Source organism: Arachis ipaensis, chromosome B2 (genome assembly GCF_059453495.1).
Source record: "Arachis ipaensis isolate K30076 ecotype BB chromosome B2, ASM5945349v1, whole genome shotgun sequence".
Taxonomy (NCBI): domain Eukaryota; kingdom Viridiplantae; phylum Streptophyta; class Magnoliopsida; order Fabales; family Fabaceae; genus Arachis; species Arachis ipaensis.
Window position 1 is genome coordinate 6123283 of NC_142437.1, and position 19715 is coordinate 6142997.

Consider the following 19715-nt stretch of genomic DNA (forward strand, 5'->3'; position numbering starts at 1 on the left):
GTCAAAATTAAGCTATATATACAACATATGCCGAAAAATATAGCACAAAAAGACGCCAAGGACCTTTATATATAATCTATAATAATATTAAATTAAATAAGTATATTGTATATTGTTTATTGTTTAAGCAGAGACTAATCTGGCATCATCCCATTTGGGTAGGGATAAATTTAGACACAAAATAATAAAAAAAACCAATAACCGGTTAACATGGATTTTAAATATATAATTTTCAAAATTTTAAATGGGTAATTTTTTTTAATTATATGACGTATGCACAAAAAATTAATTATCAATTCAATCACCATATATAAAAATACATATTTAGTATTTTATAAAAAAATTATTATTATACTATTATAAACATGTTTAATATTTTATTATAACAGATTTGATTATTCTAGTAATTAAAATATATATATATATATATATATATATATATATATATATATATATATATATATTTTGCCTAATTTGATGGTGACTTATTTTTAAATTATGTGGAGTGTTTTTAAAAATATTATGTACACACAAAAAATTAACTATATATTGTATAATTTATTTTTAATATGTATTTTATATTTTAATATAAGAATATATAGAAAAATAATTTTTAGTTAGTCAATATTAGTTAATTTTAGTATTTAAATTTATTATTTAAAATTAAAAATTAAAAATTTATAGTTTAGAATTTAAAATTAAAAAAATAAAATAATTTTTAAAAAATTAATTAATATTAACTGAAAAAATTAGTTATTTAATATTAATTTTTTAACATTTATCTTATATATAAATAACTAATTTAATATAGCAAATTTTCTGAGTACATTTTATTTTCTTTTGCTGACTCTTGTTGTCTCCCAACAAGACCCATCGGTCAAATATAAAATATTGCATCTTACCGATAGCAAACAAAATCCAAAACCATATCAAGTTTCCTTAGCTTCTGGATCATTAGTTATGTATTTATATCATTTGAGTTTTTCACGTTTTGAATTATTATTTTAATTTGATTCCGTAAAGCTCTTTTTTTTTGCCTATTCCAAAAGTGGTTGAGCTATATATCCACCACTTGAACCTACTATCATACCCTCAAATTTAATTCATGAACAATAATAGCTTTCTTGCGGATAATAACCTAAACCCATGTGTTCTTGGAGCGTGTAGGCCAACCTTTGCTTCCATGCCATCAACTATAACAATAATAAATAATAATCATTATTATTATTATTTATTACTATTATTTCATAACAATAATAACTCCAATAATCATGTGCTTCAACTTCCTCCAAACTCCACCCTGCTTTATAAACCAACGCAAACCAACCTCTTTCACATTCTATACACACACATAGAGAAGTAGCAAATACACTTAGCAAAAATAGATAGAAAGAAAGGACACAATACATTAAAAAAAAAAAAGATTTATTTTCTTCACAAGGTTGAAAAAAACACAGAAGAAAAAAAGGAACAAAAATGAGACGCAATAGCATAGACATGGAAAAGGAAAGAATAACGGCCGAGATGGACTTCAAGAATTCGTCCTCGGCCGTCATCAAAATCCGGCGAAAGCTGCCGGATTTTCTCCAATCCGTGAAGCTCAAGTATGTCAAATTAGGGTTATTAGATTGTGGCTATTCGTTTAATATCACCACCATTCTCATCACTATCTTTGTCATGGTTCCACTCTTCATCTCATTCTCATCATCACCATTTCTTCAACTCAAGAATTTCAATTTGGACAAGCTCTTAGAACTTTGGTCAAACCTAATGGCTCAACCGCCGGTTTTGGCTTTGGATAAGCTTATTCAGCTTGTTGCGCCACCATTGTTTTTCTTCCTCCTTGCCCTCTACTTGGCCAAACGCTCCAAGCCGGTGTACCTCGTGGATTTCGCATGCTATAAGCCCGAGGAAGAGCGAAAGATATCCGTGGAGTCATTTCTTAACATGTCTGAAGAGAGCGGTGAATTTCAAGATGAGACTCTTCAATTTCAAAGAAGAATTTCATCACGTGCTGGTCTTGGAGACGAGACATATCTTCCTAGAGGAGTTATGTCTCGTCCACCGAGACTATGCATGGAAGAGGCACGTGCCGAAGCAGAAGCTGTGATGTTTGGTGCTTTAGATGCTCTATTTGCTAAAACAGGTATAAAAAATTTCAAATTATTTAATAAAAATATCAATTTGATCCTTTTTCTTGGTGATAGATGCATTTTTCTAACTAAGTTTTAATTAGTTGCTATATATTAATAGTTATCATTAGATTTTCTCATCTATTATATGTTTATGTTATGAAACTTTTCAGTTAATAGATAATTAAATACTCAAACATTTTTGCTGATTTAATAATGTCACATTGCATAAAAATTAAATTATTTAAATAATAATAATAATAATGTCTATGCATATTAAAGATAACAATATTTATACATAAATATTTAATTAAATATTATTATACTAACCACAAAAAGTAATTATTTTTCACATAAGTAAAAGCAATGTAAAATTTAGTATCAAAACTAAACTACAAAATAATGTGTGTTCTGTATAACATGAAATAACAATAATTGGTATGACTTTGTTATTAAAAAAATACCTAACTGATAACTACCTTGACATACAGGGGTTAATCCAAGAGATATAGATATTGTGGTTGTGAATTGTAGCTTGTTCAATCCTACTCCATCACTCTCAGCCATGATTGTCAACCACTACAAGCTCCGAACCAACGTGAAGACCTACAACCTTGGTGGCATGGGTTGCAGTGCTGGCCTCATTTCTATTGACATGGCCAAGGACCTTCTCAATGCTAACCCTAACTCTTATGCCATTGTTGTCAGCACCGAGAATATAACCCTCAATTGGTAATGTTTTATATTTATCATAGAAATTAGGTAGAATTTATTGTGTTGGTTAGATATTAGATAGTGGGTCGTAGTTTGGTTAATTTGTTGTTAGAAATTAGTTTTCTCTTAAAATTATTTATTCTAAAAATTTAAAATGATACAAAAATAAAAAATAATAATTATATCTTTAATATTTTTTATTAAATTTGCATAATATATATATATATATATATATATATATATATATATATATATATTATCTTTTATTCTATTAAAATCAACAATGCAAGAATCAAACTTTAAACTTTTTAGTTATAAAAATTTTAATACTATATCATAAAATTATTTATTCTAAAAATTTAATTGATAAAAAAAACACATATAAATGATTATATCTCTTTGTCGCTTGTTATGTTATTTAATTTTGTGAATTTAATTTTTCGTGCGTAAAATACTTTACATAATATAACATTACAACAAAAGTTATTTTTAGTGACAAATTTTAGTGACAATAATATAATAGTTACTATATGTCTTATTTAATTTTTGCAGTAATTATATATTTGCCGTTATTATAATATGTTATAATGGCAATTATATATTTTTTGTAGCCATTAAAAAGATCTTCATACTAAAATTTTTTTAACAACAAAATATAAGATAATTAACGTTGTAAATATATTAGCGGCTATTCTAATCGTTGCTAAAAATAAAATAAATGACAACCAAAAATAATTTTTTTTAGAAGCCTAATATATGTTGTCCCATTAATAAAATAGATAAATTTTGTCATTATCAGGATTAATAATATTCAAAATTGTTTCTAAAAATTCACGTCATGAGTCAATGTGATGCATGCTTTAAAGATTTAATGTCACATTTTAGTTTTAAAAAGATACAAATAAGAGCCAAGCTAATAATCTTTCTCTTAGTTTGATGTTGATTTGGGGCCATTAGTTATATGCTCATCGTCATTAAAAATAAAAAATAAAAACTCATCCGCAATCAACTCCATGCAAAGTTAATAATTGAGAGTTATTAGATAAAAATTTAGTCAAATTAATTAAATCATTTAACGATTGTCAGCTATCAACTTCACGTGAAATTAAGTGTACTTGAGCTTTTATCTTAAAAAAATCAAATCATTATTTACTTTAAAATTATCTCAATTTATTGACTAGGGCATTCTTTCTAAAATAGGTATTTTGGTAATGACCGTTCCATGCTTCTGTGCAATTGCATTTTCCGGATGGGTGGCGCCGCCGTCCTCTTGTCGAACAAGCCGTCGGATCGAAGTAGATCGAAGTACCAATTAGTCCACACAGTTAGAACACACAAGGGAGCCGATGACAAGAACTATAATTGTGTCTATCAAAAAGAAGATCAAAATGGAAAGGTCGGCGTCTGCCTGGCGAAGGAGCTCATGGCCGTCGCCGGCGATGCCCTAAAGACAAACATAACAACATTAGGGCCTATGGTGCTACCCTTCTCGGAACAATTCATGTTCTTAGTTTCATTGATTAGAAAGAAAATGGGGGCCAAGGTGAAACCCTACATACCTAATTTCAAGTATGCTTTTGAGCATTTTTGCATCCATGCAGGTGGTAGGGCTGTGCTTGATGAATTACAAAAGAATCTTAGTCTTGAAGAATGGCATATGGAACCTTCTAGAATGACACTTCATAGATTTGGAAACACATCAAGTAGTTCATTGTGGTATGAATTAGCTTATACTGAAGCCAAGGGAAGAGTTCAAAAAGGAGATAGGGTTTGGCAAATTGCATTTGGATCAGGTTTTAAATGCAATAGTGCTGTTTGGAAGGCCTTAAGAGTTATCAACCTTGAACAAGATTGGAGGGGAAACCCTTGGGATGATTCCATTGATAAGTACCCTGTTCAAGTTCCTAAAGCTTAATTAATATATATAGATTAATCTAAGTGTGAATAGTGTATTAATATTAATGTATACGTTTAAGTTTGGAAAAGTTGTTTGGATGTGTTCTCAATTAGAACAAATTAAAGAAGAAAGTTGTGCTATGTAAACACCATATTTTGTCAAAGATTAAGCAAATAATAAAAGTTTTGCATTTAAGTTATATTACATTATTAATATATAAATTTAATTTTGATACCCTATAGATGTAAAGTTGTTTTATAAGGACGTATATCCAATCTTGTAACGACATGGTAGATAAAATAAGAGCAACTTCAATGTTAGATTTTATTTCAATTTTATTGAGTCCTAGAAAATGTCAAATTAGCGCTTATTGAACCATATGACTTAAACAGTTATTTAAAATAAAATTTAAAATTTGTCACTCCAATGTTTGGTTTCAATTTAATTTGAATTTTATATTATTTTTAATTATTCTATGAAAATAAATTATACAGTTGACAAAATTTTATTGATTTTCTATTTAGATGTTACCGCCTCTCTAAAATAAGTATCATTTCATTTTATCTATTATTTCTGATGCAAATTTTAATTCTAAATTAATTTACTCCTTGTAAATATTAAAAATAATGTTCTAAAAATATTTCATTAGAATTGTTCCAAAAATGTGTTAAAAATACAATGAGATTAAATTTTCACAAATTTCTATATATGCATAATTATTAAACTCCTGAATCCAAACTCAAAAAGTTATTTTCATGAATTTGAAGGTTTTTCTAATTTTTGCCCATAATAAAAATTAGTGGCTAACTCCCAATATTTTTCATCTCGCTTCGCCACATGCTGTATAGTGTATACTATTTGGGATCAATGAGGATTTTTAATCTACAATTAAAAAAGATTGAAGATCAGATAAAAAATAATTAGAAAAGAGGTTTTTCAAACGATCCAAAGACCTAAAAGGCAAAAATCTTAAACATTTATAGAAGTTGACCATATTGGTACACAAGAATACAATTGAAATTAAAATATAGGATCAATATAATATATGGTGTGAGCATATATTGATCAACTAGGTAAGAAATTGAAGGCTTGGATATGTCATGGTGACTAGCAATCAGATAACAAATAAAATATCTATTTTTTAAGACAAAATTCATTTAATTTTTTATCCATTTAAAAAACCGAGACCTGTGTCAAATTGAACCTAAACCTACCTAGAAAATTGGATGTTAGTCACATTTAGTTTTTTTTTTTTTGTTCCGTTTGGAAAAATGATGTGAGACAAGGAAATTGGGTGTTAGGAAATTAGTTAAACCTGAAAGGAGTAAAACAAGGAAGACAAGTGGAAAAGAAATCTTATTAGTCATCTTTTGCAATTGCAACTTCAATATACAATGTTATATGTGCACCTTATATTGTGTATGATGAGTATAGACCGTTTTTTTTCAACATTAGATCGTAAAAAAATAACAAAAGTACCCATGAAAGGTTTTGAAATGAACAAAAAATTTATAAATATCAAAATACACCAAGAAATTATTTTCTATAAACCAAAATACCATATTTATAACAAAGGATTTGATATTTATGCCAATGAGTTATAGCTCAAATAGCATAGTCTCCCCATATTCAATTAAGAGGCTGGAGTGCGAGTCTCTTATCTTTAGTAAAAAAAGGATTTGATATTTATAAATGTCCGTTATATATCTTTGTCCATCAAAAACAATTTATGAATCAAATAAACTTTGATATTTACAAATCTTAATGTGTATTTTTATTCATTCTAAACTATTTCATGTGTACTTTTGTCTAATTACTATTTGATAATTGGTCACAACAATTATCCAATTAAGAGACTTGTTTGTTAGTCTAAGACATATATGCAAAGAAATATTGGATGATTATGCACCATAAAAAAAGAATTACTATTAGAAATTACAGTAAATAAATTTACTCCTATGTTTGAGAAAAGTTTAAGAACTATCTTTAAAAAAAGAAAAATAAAAAATACATACATGTTAGAGTTTGAGCTTTGAAGAGACAGAGGCCTAATAAACTCTAATAGCCTTAATTAATTAAAAGGGTCATGAAGTTTCTCAAAAGCAACAAATCCATGAAGTTTATCAAAAGTCAAAACTAAATCAACATTTTCTACTGCTGCCTATATAAGCAATACACAGTTAAAATCAAAAGCTAATACTCACCTAAGAATTAAGATCAATCAATAATAAACAGCAGAATCATAGTCCTAATGGTACAACTTTATCTTCAGTATTATATAGACTTTTTCTTTTCTTTTTTCCCCCCTCCACCCTACTAATGGAATATTTTATGCAGTGGGGGTTTTGGTTTCAAGGTATTTATAGCAAACAAGTTTACATGTTTCTTGCTCTACAAACCCCTCTCACCATAGCTAAGAAAATGGCCATATCACTTGTAACTGCAGCCTAGTACGGTTGATACCTCCGACCGCGTTTACCGCTGCCCTCATTGCCACTGCCTCCCCCTCTTCCTGCAGGACCCCCTGAACTGTTGCCCCTCCCAGGCCCGCGTGGACGAGGTGCTGGCATCTGTACACCAGGCTGTTGACTGCAAAGACCAATATGGAAGTTAATTCAGTGTATCATACTAAATAAAATGAAACTTGTTATAGACCTTTTTGAATAACACTCCATGACTTGTTTATTTAAACATTTTGGAAGTCAATAGTCATATTTTAAACTATCCCATTTGACCATATGGCTTATTACTACACAAAAAATCTATGTATAGTAGTGTTTTTAGAGAAGTTAAGATAAGGAGTAAATGTTCAAATTGATCCCGAAAATTTTATGCGAGTCAAATTAGTCCCTCAAATTTCTGTTGAATCAAATTGGTCTGTAACCCTTTTTCCGTCCTCGTGTAATTTGACCCAGGCAGAATTGAACTATTAAGTACCACATAGGATGCAACAAAATGATGTTGGGTTAGGGACTAACGTGATGCACATTAGATAATTTAGGGGGACCAATTTGACTCGTATGCAAAATTTAAGAGACTGATTTGAGCATTTACTCTTAAAAATAAGCATTTTCACAAGATTATTGAAAAATTAAAAAAATGAGAATTTTTGTTACTACATATCAGAATACAAGGACTTCAATAAGCTATTAATTCAAACATGCCTGAGTCCAAGAGTAGTAATAACTTACAAGACATAGCCGATTCTACCATCTGGCAATACCATCGGAACCATCTGCATTCCAGCCGGCATTGGACCCCTACCATATATCACTGGTTGCTGCGGCTGCTCATACGTAGATGATGATCCATAACATGAGATGCAACAACATGAGGACATACTGGAGATATAATAGATCAAGAAGCAAAAGAGTTGATTGTGGATCGGTAATTACCTGTTGAAAGCTAGGAGCAACACCATATCCAGCTCCTGCAGCACCTATTGCCGAGCCATACGGATTTCCAGCAAAGGCACCACCAAACCCAGGATGTGCAAGTCCAGGATTATAGCCGTAACCCATATCGGGTTTTTTCTCAGCTTGAGGTTTCGCAAGAACAACCTCAAGCAATTGGCCTGAAGTTCCAATTCATCACAAAGAGGTGTATGTTTTAACATATGAGTCAGACAGAAACCTAGTTTATAACTTTGAATCATAAAGAAGTACCATCAACTTCGTATTTCTCTGAGTCTTTTACGGCCTTTAATGCACTTGACCTCTCTGCATAATGGATGAAACCAAAATCACGCTTCCCTCCGGCTTTGCTAGGTGGCATGACCACTTTTGTTACTTCTCCATGACGAGAGAACAGTTCCTTAAGTTGTTCGGTAGTAGTATTCTCAGGTATGTTCTTCACATAAAGAGCTTTAACCTGAGAATTCCCAAAAAACAGTTTTCTAGGTGTAAATATGATTTTATTTTCCCGTCTACAGTTTTTTACATTTGTTTTGGTCCGTCTTCTCTTTATTAGATTTTTTGCTCCTACCACTTAGATCTAATAATAAGTGAAAAATAAAATTAAAAAAATATTTGTAAGGACCAAAAGTGAAATTGGCAATATTTTAAAAACTAAATTGTATATTCTAAAGTACTTATAAGGAACAAGGGCAAAAATGTGTCCATGTGTGTGTGTCTAATATTAAAAAATGTCCTATATTTATATTTTATAGGGACTAAAAACATATTTAAACCAACAAAACAAATATGTAAATTTATGGTTAGTTGATTAGTTCATTATTCATTATTATGGGTGACAGGATTCCCTTTTATATAAAACCACTTATATTACTGTTCAACCTTCATCAAGGAATTTACCTGGGAAGCAGCTGAATGATCAGTTGAATTCTTTGGATCTGCCCATGTGACAGTTGGGGTATTACCTTCCAGCTTAAAACCTGCAGTTGACATTTTCTGCCTTGAATAATCCGCGCATGCATTATTGTAATACGACACGAACGCAAACCCACGGTTCCTGCTAGGATTTTGAACGTCCTGCAATAAACACAACCGAATAGCACTAAAGGACTTGCAACATATGTAAGTATATATTATCAGCATAGATTAGTTGAAGACTGCACCTTAAAGAGCTCAATGACTTCAACTCCAGGACCAACACCCTCGACTACTCTCCTAAATTCCTCCTCAGTCCAAGTTTTCGGAACATTACCAATGAACAATCTTTGTTTTGTCTCAGATAGTGAACACCTCAAAGTTTTACCCTGTCACAGGAAAATCTCGACTTTGATTAAAAGATCAAAACTAATCACCATATAAGATCGATTGCAGAAAGCACCATGAATACCTTATATTTCTTATTGTGTATCTCTTCTATGGCATTTTGTGCAACCTCTTTTGTTTTGAAAGCCACAAAAGCATACCCCTTACCTTCTCCACTGTCCCTGTCTTTCATCAATCGCACCTGAAAAAGTAACAACAAAAATAAACTTCTAACTAGATATTTCAGCTTTTCTCTCTCACTTGCCAAAAAACTAGAGTCTTCCATAAGACCATAACAAAATGCATCACATAAGCAGTTCTGACCTCAAAAATTTCACCCAACGATTCGCACAATTCCCTCAAATCATCCTCGCAAACATCCCGAGGAAGTCCACCAATAAAAACTTCAGAACCATGAGGAGGCAGTGCAAGAAGTTCATCATGCTTCTGTTTCTCTTCTTCATCGATGAAAGGTGGTTTCAGCCCATCTCCTTCGGACCCAGTGGTAATGCCACTTCTATCCCCTTTGGCCATTTGGTCTTTCCCACCAGCCTCCTCCCCCGAGTCTTCATATTCCTGTTCTTCAGCATTTTCCTCACCTTGTCCATCCACTCCATCATCGTCGTCGTCGTCATCGTCGTCATCATTATCGTTCGCATTATCGTTGTTATTATTATCATCGCCATCCCCATCATCATCATCATCCTCATCATCGCCATCTGATTGTTCCTCGACATCATCGTCATCCATCTCTTCCATGTAATTCTCATCATCAAAGTCCACACGCTCATCGATTTCAGCACCTTCCGACATGATTGATTCAAATCCTTGTCACTAATACCTGAAGGTCTACACAATAATCACAAGAACTGAATGAACCTAGGTTGCCGCATGGTTAACTCACAGACACACAAGGCCAGCTGAAGCATTTACTGTTTTCACAAAAATGCTAAATGAATGAACCTAATTGCAACACAATTTCCTTTATTTACTGAAATAACTTCATAGGGTTTATAGTTAGATGCATACAAAATGTATATTACCATTAAAATGTTCAAGCTAAAACCACAAAATATATTGCTAATCTCAAGCTCAAAAGAGGGATGTCAGCTAATTTAATGAAACATTCTAACAAACACCTAAAATACATGAAAAAGGGAGTCTCGATCTGTGTTTCTTAATCAAATTCCACTGTTAAATTCTTGGATCCAAACATGAAAAATTCAAATTTCTAAATTTCAAAAGCTTCAAAATTCAAACACAAGCTAAATTGGAAAAAAAAAATCCTTTTTTGTAAAAATCTAAAAAGGGGCGAAAACATATATACTCAAAATTCAAAGAGGAATAAGCGAATAACAGATGGGTATAAAAAAGGGGGGAAGTAAACATACCAAAAAACAGAAAAGATTGATCCTTTAATGGTAAATTGGGGGTTTGAATTATGAGATATATGAGAATGGTGAGAAGAGAAGGGTATGTGAAGTGGGGCATTAATTTTTGAGAGCTCCACAACCCAGAACCCAGAAGAAGAACAAGATGAAGAAGAAGAAGAAGAAAAGGTGGCATATTTTATTGGAGAGAATATTACTAGAGAGAAAAAGGAAGTGACTTTGCATACCATGTATGTGATTTGTATGTGAGATTTTTGTGTGAAGAGGGAGAGAGGGAAGAGGGTTCTGTGTTTCTGTGTTGTAGTTGTTGATGCCCTTCAAGATAGAGAGAGTGTTGTCCGAGACAGAGAGAGAAAGAACACGATGGTGAGAGAAAGTGTGGTGTTTGCGTTTTTATGTGAAAGTGGTGCCTTCAATTTCGGGTTGGGTTTTGCGGCGTTTTTCAAACCTAATTCTCCTAACTAAGCCCATAGATTCTGCCTCAGCCTCAGCCCATAAGAATGTGTAGAGTTGATACTTTACTTTCTATGATGACCCAAAATAATGAAAAAGCCACAAAAAATTCTTATATTTGACCCAATTAGCATTTCGATATAAGAGTTATAGAGTCTGACCAAAAAACAAAGAACAAAAATTTATATAAAATAGTTTTGTAATAAACTAATTTGTAATTACTATTATATATTGAACTATGTATATACCAAAATCAGTCATCAGTATAAAATACATGTTAAAATATAAATATATATTAAAAATAAATTAAACTATATATATTTATACACAATTATATTAGTAGTTAATTTTGATGTACGAATAATATTTTTATTATATAAAATAGTTTTATTGATACAACTTACATGTCTCATGAACATTATTTTAGAGTTGTATATATAAGCCTACATATATATGATATTTCAATCGGCTCATTATATTATTCTACGACGAATTAAGATATGGCGTCAACCATACTAACATAGTATATTTTAGTGACAGTTTATATATATTTTTCTTTTTAATTTTTTTTTAAAATATTATGCAATCAATCATACACAATATTATTATTATTATTATTATTATTATTATTATTATTATTATTATTATTAATTTGACAATATTTAGTGAATACATATAAAATTTGCTTTAAATTATTTTAATTCATCTTTTTTATAGACATTGAGTTATTTGTTTACTACATACGATACTTTTTTCTTATTAAATATAAGTACCTTGTGAATTTTTTTATTTTATAGATTGTTAGTTTGATATTAGCATAATTAACAAAAAATATCTAAAGTTATTTTAAGACAAATATATTCATAAATAGCTTATTTTAGAAGTATATTTTAGACATAAATATAAAAAAAATAGAAATTTTCAATCTATCACACGGATATCTATACTAATTTAGTATTACAATATATTTTTTATAATGGTATGTGACGAATAAAATTCATTATTTTTTATTAATATTTAATTAATTTTAGACACCAAAGATTAGATTTTAAATCTTAAACTTTAAATTATAAATTTTAATAGTATAAAAATTAAATATTAACTAAAATATTAGCTAATATTAATAAAAAATATTGACTCGTAATATTTTTTCCAATCAAAGAGAGGGTGAATATATGGATATCATTAGATGTTCTAATGTTTAATATTGTTAGTGTTCATATCACCCTGGAAAGAAAAAAAAATAATATAAGTGAAATATTTCTATCGAATCCACCATTATATATACATAATTAAAATCATAGTTATTAATACATAATTTTCCACACATACATTTTCTAATTAGAAAACTCAAACATTTACATAAATGTAATACTTTCCTTTATTTATACATAATAATTCTACCTAGGTGAAGAAGAGAATCCACTATCCTCACTATATGCACAAACAATAATAGTCTTACATATACAAATGTCATCAACGAGTAATATTATTTTTCAACATAATGTTGTCAATTAAGCTTGATTAGCCTTAATTAATTGACAATATATGAGTTGATGAGTCATTAATTTTAGTATACTAACTTAATCTGTTTTTGTTACTATTAAATAATAATAAAACAGAATAATTTAGTATACTAAAATTAACAAATAAAATCTGTCGTTAATATTCATCTGTAATATGTAATTTTCTAGTCGTTCATGTTGATTTCAAGCGAGTGCAAACCCTAGCTTCCTTGTAAACTTTGCCTGGCCTACAAAAGTACCCTTTGCTTGGATTGCAATGGCTATCTTGTGAACAAATGCATAAACCTTCCAAAGCACAACCATCCTTCAATATTGTGACACTCCCTTTAATCCCAAGAACTTGATCACTCCACTCACTAGAGAATAGCCCTTGTGGATCATACCTCTCTTTTACTTTCAAGAATTTTTGGAAATTCTTGTACCTCTTAATCACCCCTTCAAATGCCAAGTTCCTATTCTTACCCCAATGTGGTAACCCTCCATATTTGAATATCCCAAGTTGTTCAATCTCTTCAAGAATGTCTTCATAGAGCCTAGGGGCAAAAGGGTCTTTGCTCCTATAATAAGTGATGTCAAAGTCAATAGCATCCTCTTGTTTTCCCAAATAGGCACTTGAAGCCGTGACATAACGCATAAGGATACCGTTGTAAATTTCCATGCCACATAAGCCCTTGGGTTCTAATTGAACTAACTTTTGAACATCTTCAATGAAATTCTTTGCTTGTGATAATCCAATGCTGAATGTGGTTTGGTGAAAAAACTCTCCTTTGATTCTTGAATCCCATGCACATGCTGTGATCTTTGCATCTTGAAGACTATCTAAGCATGTTCCAGATGCTTGAAGCCGGTTTTGAAATCCAATTACAGGGTATCCAGTAAAAATTATACCTAAAAATATACATATCCAAGTACAAAAAATATATAAATTATTTTCTTATAAATAAGGTTTAATTATTCTGTTGGTTCCTGTAGTTTCGTAAAATTTTCAATTAGGTCCCTATACTTTTTTTCCTTTTAATTGAGTTCTTGCACCAAATTTTTTTTTTAATTGGGTCCTTACATTTTTTTTCTTTTATTTAGGTCCTTATACTAATTCTTTTTTTTTTAGTTGGATCCCTATAAAATTAAGTCAATTACTATTAAGAGGGACTTAATTAAAAAAAATAGTGGAGGGACTCAATTAAAAAGGAAAAAAGTATAAGGACCTAATTCAAAATTTCATGTAACTATAGGGACCAATAGAATAATTAAACCTATAAATAAATAAAAGAACGCCTATATTGATTGTTAATAAAATATTAGTGTCGAAATAATGTCTATCATAAAAAATATATTTTGTAATGAAATTGAAAAAATCACGAATAAAATCTCGGAATCTAACTACTTTTATCAACCTCAAAAATGACTATGCTTTTTTTAATATAATAAACTATAAAAGAAAATAAGGAGAAATTAAAAAATATCACATATTTATTTTTATTTTGTTGAAATTACCATTGTTACTGAGTCCATAAGCAGCATTGAGTAGGGTACTAGTTGTTGTCTTTGCAAGCAAGCACTTTCCATTGGCATCACTAGTGGATTCTTGGATATCCTCTGTAGCATACAAAAAAATTTAGAAATATTTAAATAACTGTTTAAAATATTTATGTAAAGAAAAAGTATAGATAGACAATGAGAATACTAAACAATGTGAACAATGGATATGTCAGATATTCAATTCAATAGGTATGCAGATAATTATATTCATTATTTTTAATTGGATGGTTATTTCTTTTGATACGATTTACGCATGCACGGTTAATAATGACTGATGTTCAATTCACTATGTATGCAGAATATGATTATCTTAATGTTAAAGTTTAGGAAGTAATTTAGGTGCGAAGTGTTTTTTTTATTCTAAAGCCCATTGTTTATATTGTTTACAAAAGTCATTGTCTACTTAACAAAATCGTAATGTAAAAAATTAAAACGAATTTCGATTATAGATTTTTTATTTTACTTTTTTTTTGCCATTTACAAAAGCTCAAAAAATTTTATTTAGCGTAAATGAAAATGTTTGGTAACAAAAAAAATCAGTCAAAAATAGCTATAACTTACCTTATTTAGCATTCATTACTTGTTACGACAATTAATTAATGCTAAATAAGACAAATTTTCACTGTTTTTTTTTTTTTTCTACCTAATATTATCCTTTTAAAATTAAGCAAACCTGTGGTTCTAACGAGCGCGAGTTCGACGGAGGAAGTGGGGCGGAATGGGATGAAATCATAGAGGCCGTTGCCGGAGGTGGCGAGAGGGACACGATCATCGACACGATACACAACCTTATGCTGACTTGGGTACCAAATCATGTCTGCGAATTCATGTTCATGTCCAAAAGTTCCTACTTTCTCTCCCAAATCCGAATCATCTTTTGTCAAATACGTTATTGATCTCTTAAACATTGGTTCTAACTGTAGAGTAATCTGCAAAAAAAAAAAAAAAATGTAATAATAATCATAATCATATAAGCCTAAAGCTTCTTACATGATACATTCAAAAAAAAAATTACATACATAATATAATATAATGTTCACGATTGACGAGTCTTATATTATTAATTAAATAACTAAGAAAGAGTGATTTACAAATTAAAGGATTATTGATAGTGATACATTTAACCATTTCCAACTTTTTCCTCCTTGATCAAGTCTTAATTGATAAATGTACGTCCTTGTAGTCAATTTACTCATCAATAATAAAGTATGTTTTTTATGAACTTTTTAAACTTGCTGCTAATTATAAAAAACAAAACAAAAAACCACTAATATTTTTTTAAATTGATTTTTAGGCTGGACCGATGGGTTCGGTTTGATTCTATCAACCATGAAAAAATCTAAATGATGAAGAGAGGTCTTAATTATTTCAATAAAAAAATTAAAACTGATCTAACTTAGCTTGCATTAAAAAAAAAAAAAATTCATTAATTAAGGTCCAATCTATGACATCGTGTGTGAATGGAAATCCCTTATCAAAGAGGCCAATAAGAACGTTTAATTCCTTTGCTGCTAATCTATACTTTTCTTTCTCTTTATTTCAATTATTTTCCTTACCACTTTTGTAGGTTCTTTTTTGTCAGTTAACATATTATATCATATACCTATAAATTTCCAAATATAGTAGCACTCCTCCATATGAATGAAGAAATTTAATAGTGTTGAAAACATATATATGTTTAATTATTAATAATAAGCACAATGCATCACATCAAACAAAAAATAAGGTCACTATCAATAATGAAGAGACATTAATTTTGATGTATAAATAGAAATATCATGTTCAAAATCACCTAAGTGGTCAATGCTTCTTTATTCATCAAAAGAAAGCTATGAGAGCTTGAGGAGGAGTCCTAGGTCTAAATTTATGGTAATGTATTATATTTATTGGGGCAATTTAATTAATTAATTATAATCTACTTATTAGGTTGTATAATAAGAACAATCATCATATGCTAATTATTATTATATTAAGCATTTTTTTTAGGATTTTCTTTTTGGGTTTTAGCATATTCATTTTTAAGTGGATAGATCAATTATATTGCTTGCTTATTTTCAGTTTAATATCAATAAAAAAATAGTGGTCACTATTTTTAATATTTGTTATTTTAGGTTGTCAAACAAATGTATTATTTGATATGACATTTTAGAAATATGTAAATAATAAATTAAAAATGGAGACTTTTTTTCCATCCATCTAACAATAATACAGTATCATGATTTGACCTCTCATTTCTCACGTGTGAGATCCAAAATCTCCTACCTATAAATTTTTTAAATTAATTTTAAAAGTGTTATGACGAGCGAGAGGAGCGAGTCAAATTTAATAAATTTTTTTGTTATATTCTTTATACATATTTTTTAACCATTAAAATATAATCATGATTAAACAAATTTTACGTATTATATAATTGATAATATTTTTAATATTTTAATTTAATAAATTATAGTAATATCTAAAAAAAAGTTCAATAGATATGTTAGAACCTATTGAAATGTTAATAAAATATATATTTAACTATTTTATTAATTCTTATAATTTTATTAAATTTTTAATTAGGTCTTACAATTTAAAAGTTTATTATTTTTAGATCTTTATACTAAATAAAAAATTATAATTAAATTCTTAATTACTAGTTGTCATTTCTCAAAAATAATGCAATAATATAAAAATATTTACTTTTAAAATATTTCACAATTTATTCTGTATCAAATATAAAAATAAATATTCTAAAAAATTTATTTTTTAATAAAAAATTTAATAAAATTATAAATAACTCTAAAATAATTAACCATAAGATATAACATTAATTCAAAAGAATTGGGAATTATGGGCATGTCCTCATCAAACTCATGCCAAGATTTGAATTTAAATTTGAACAAAAGAAAAAACCTATAAACAAAAGTGAAGTACTATTGATCTAGCTAGCTAATTGTTTTGTATTTATAATGTGATCATGTAGACATGTACTATTGCATTCTTATTGTTTGTTACCTTTTGGTTATATTCTCGGAATTCGGTGATAGATGACAAGAGGACAAAGAGCGTTATGGGGTGGCCAATAATTTTAAATATGTTTCAAAATTTTATTGTTTTCTACCTAATATAATGGAATAATTGTAATTATATATATATAATAATTAAATGGTGATTGAAGAATATTTTAATTATTAGGAGCATATGTTGTTCACAACCTTGGCAAAATAGATGTTCAATTTATTTGTTTATTCATTCATTTATTTGGTGTTGATATATAATACTCCTCATTGGTCCATTTCAATGATGTTTCATCATTAACAAAAGGAAAATAATGTTCTGAGCATATCTTTTCATGCATTAAAATAGAACAAGTTTTATTGTGGGAAATGTGTGCAAAACAAGAAGTTATAATTCAACCTTGTCTATGAATTATTCTACAACCTTTTTGAAGCATGCTCAAACATATGAGAAAAAGTTGGTTGGAGTAAAAGTTTGAATCTACCATATTCATGCTTTAAACTAACTACACTTTAACAAGCTAAGATTATATATTGAGGATTTAAGGATACTTTTGGAGAGTCTTTGAGTATTAAAATATAGGATATTTTTGCATTCAACAATATTATTTAAAAAATGAAACAGATAAAATGTTTTTATTTTGAGATAAATTATTATCCCCAGCTTATTATCTAAGAAAACTTAAATAGTTTAATTTTATCTTTTAGTTAATTTGAATAAATAAGTAAATATCTTTATATTTTTTGTTCATTTAAAATGTGAAGACACTGAAAGACAAATTTTTTTATATTTTTTGTTTTTTATGATATCTCTCGATCCGGTAAGTGAATAACCAATCTGTTACGGATCAGAGCTCAATTTAAGGGTTTGAATGAATTGTTGCATGCATAAAATTGGATTCGAACTTCAAATACTTATTTAGGCGAACTAGTGAACTAACGACTAAATAAATTTTTTCTATATTTATTGGTTTAATGTCTCTATATTTTATTTATTTTCTCACAATATTAAAAAAAAACAACACATAGGTAATAATAATAATAATAATAATAATAAAAGATCAAAGTATGTAAATGATGATACCTGTGAAATAACACCAAGAACTCCAAGGGAAACTTTTGCAGCATTGAGATCTTCATTTTGTTGATCAAGGCTAAGAACCCTAGCAAAACCATCTTGAGAAGAAGAAGGAACAACAATCCTAAGCTCCAAAACATAATCATGAACTGAACTTCCTTTCCCAAACAATGTGCTTCCATGAGCACCTGTTCCAATGAGTCCACCAATACTCAAACCCCACCAATATGGTGTATATGGCAAAACCAATCCAAATTTAGAAGCTTCATTGATTAATTGCTTCAATGTCACACCACTTTCCACTGTTATAGTCCTTGCATTCACATCAACCTTCAAAATCTTGTTTAGGTACTTTGTGCTTATTAAAATCCCATTTTGCCCCTCAGGGCATACCAACTTTGGTATGCTGTGTGAGAATCTTGTTGCTACTTTCATTTTGGTTTTGTTCTTCGTCAACTCTGCTATTGTTGACACGAGCTCTTGCTCTGTTGCTGCATACACAACGCGAGATGCTTTGCACTCGGATCTGTCTGGGAAGATCCCATAAGAGTTTGTGATGGTGCATGTTGTGTTGTTTGGTGAAGAACATTTGATTGGATCCTCAGGAGGAGTAGAAGAAACCAAAGAGACTAAGAGAAATAACAATAGTACAACTATTATTGTTGATCTTGGGAATAACATGAATGATGTAATTTGAGACATGGTTGAATAATGTTTCTAAACTTAGAAAAATGTTTGTGTTCTATAAATATATGATGTATGTGTCTTGCTTATTAAGGATGAGTGTAGGACAAGGAAACTATATAGGACATACCTTTAATTCATCATTTCTTGGTATAAACTCAAGGTCAAGGTTAAATATATAGTAATGCATTTAGTGTGGTATGTTAAAAATAATTTCTTTGATCCATGAGCTATTTATATATTTTATATATTAAATACTTATTAATTTTTTATCAACCATATTAAAAATATAATTATTTATATATTTTTTATTTAATTTAAATTTTTGAAAGAAGTTATTTTATAATATATAGTATCATCATTTTTATGATAAAAATCTTGTTATTCACGAAAAAAAGGAAAAAAAATCAATATAAGACAAATTCAAAAGATATTCATACGTAAAGAAATATATTAGAAATATAATTATTCACGTGTCTCTTTATATTATTAGCTTAAATTTTTGAAATAAGTATTTTATAACAAACTAAATTAGTTAAAAACACTTCTTAAGAATATTAAATTTTTATATATTTAATATATTAAAAATG

The 19715-nt window shown here is 29.0% G+C and overlaps 3 protein-coding genes across 4 annotated transcripts; 1 reads left to right on the forward strand and 2 right to left on the reverse strand.

Annotated features, from left to right (window-relative positions):
• The first annotated feature begins 1334 nt into the window (after window positions 1-1334).
• LOC107624223 (3-ketoacyl-CoA synthase 1) lies at window positions 1335-4948 on the forward strand. The gene is made up of 3 exons (XM_016326707.3): window positions 1335-2146; window positions 2624-2864; window positions 4047-4948. The coding sequence occupies exons 1-3, from the start codon at window positions 1477-1479 to the stop codon at window positions 4759-4761; spliced, it is 1626 nt and encodes a 541-aa protein (XP_016182193.1). The 5' UTR covers window positions 1335-1476; the 3' UTR covers window positions 4762-4948.
• Window positions 4949-6792: 1844 nt separating this feature from the next.
• LOC107624231 (heterogeneous nuclear ribonucleoprotein Q) lies at window positions 6793-11263 on the reverse strand. Of its 2 annotated transcripts, none has more exons than XM_016326716.3 (9): window positions 11077-11263; window positions 9783-10307; window positions 9544-9660; window positions 9320-9460; window positions 9057-9233; window positions 8409-8613; window positions 8139-8317; window positions 7935-8029; window positions 6793-7332 (listed from the first exon to the last, which is right to left on the reverse strand). In XM_016326716.3, the coding sequence occupies exons 2-9, from the start codon at window positions 10269-10271 to the stop codon at window positions 7191-7193; spliced, it is 1545 nt and encodes a 514-aa protein (XP_016182202.1). In that variant the 5' UTR covers window positions 10272-10307; window positions 11077-11263; the 3' UTR covers window positions 6793-7190. The 2 variants fall into 2 exon arrangements, with proteins under 2 accessions (XP_016182202.1, XP_016182208.1); XM_016326722.3 differs by having other exon boundaries at window positions 10850-11238.
• Window positions 11264-12562: 1299 nt separating this feature from the next.
• Window positions 12563-19255, reverse strand: LOC107624247 (putative L-gulonolactone oxidase 6). The gene is made up of 4 exons (XM_088504869.1): window positions 18448-19255; window positions 15041-15296; window positions 14323-14424; window positions 12563-13716 (listed from the first exon to the last, which is right to left on the reverse strand). The coding sequence occupies exons 1-4, from the start codon at window positions 19141-19143 to the stop codon at window positions 13001-13003; spliced, it is 1770 nt and encodes a 589-aa protein (XP_088360995.1). The 5' UTR covers window positions 19144-19255; the 3' UTR covers window positions 12563-13000.
• Window positions 19256-19715: the final 460 nt, after the last annotated feature.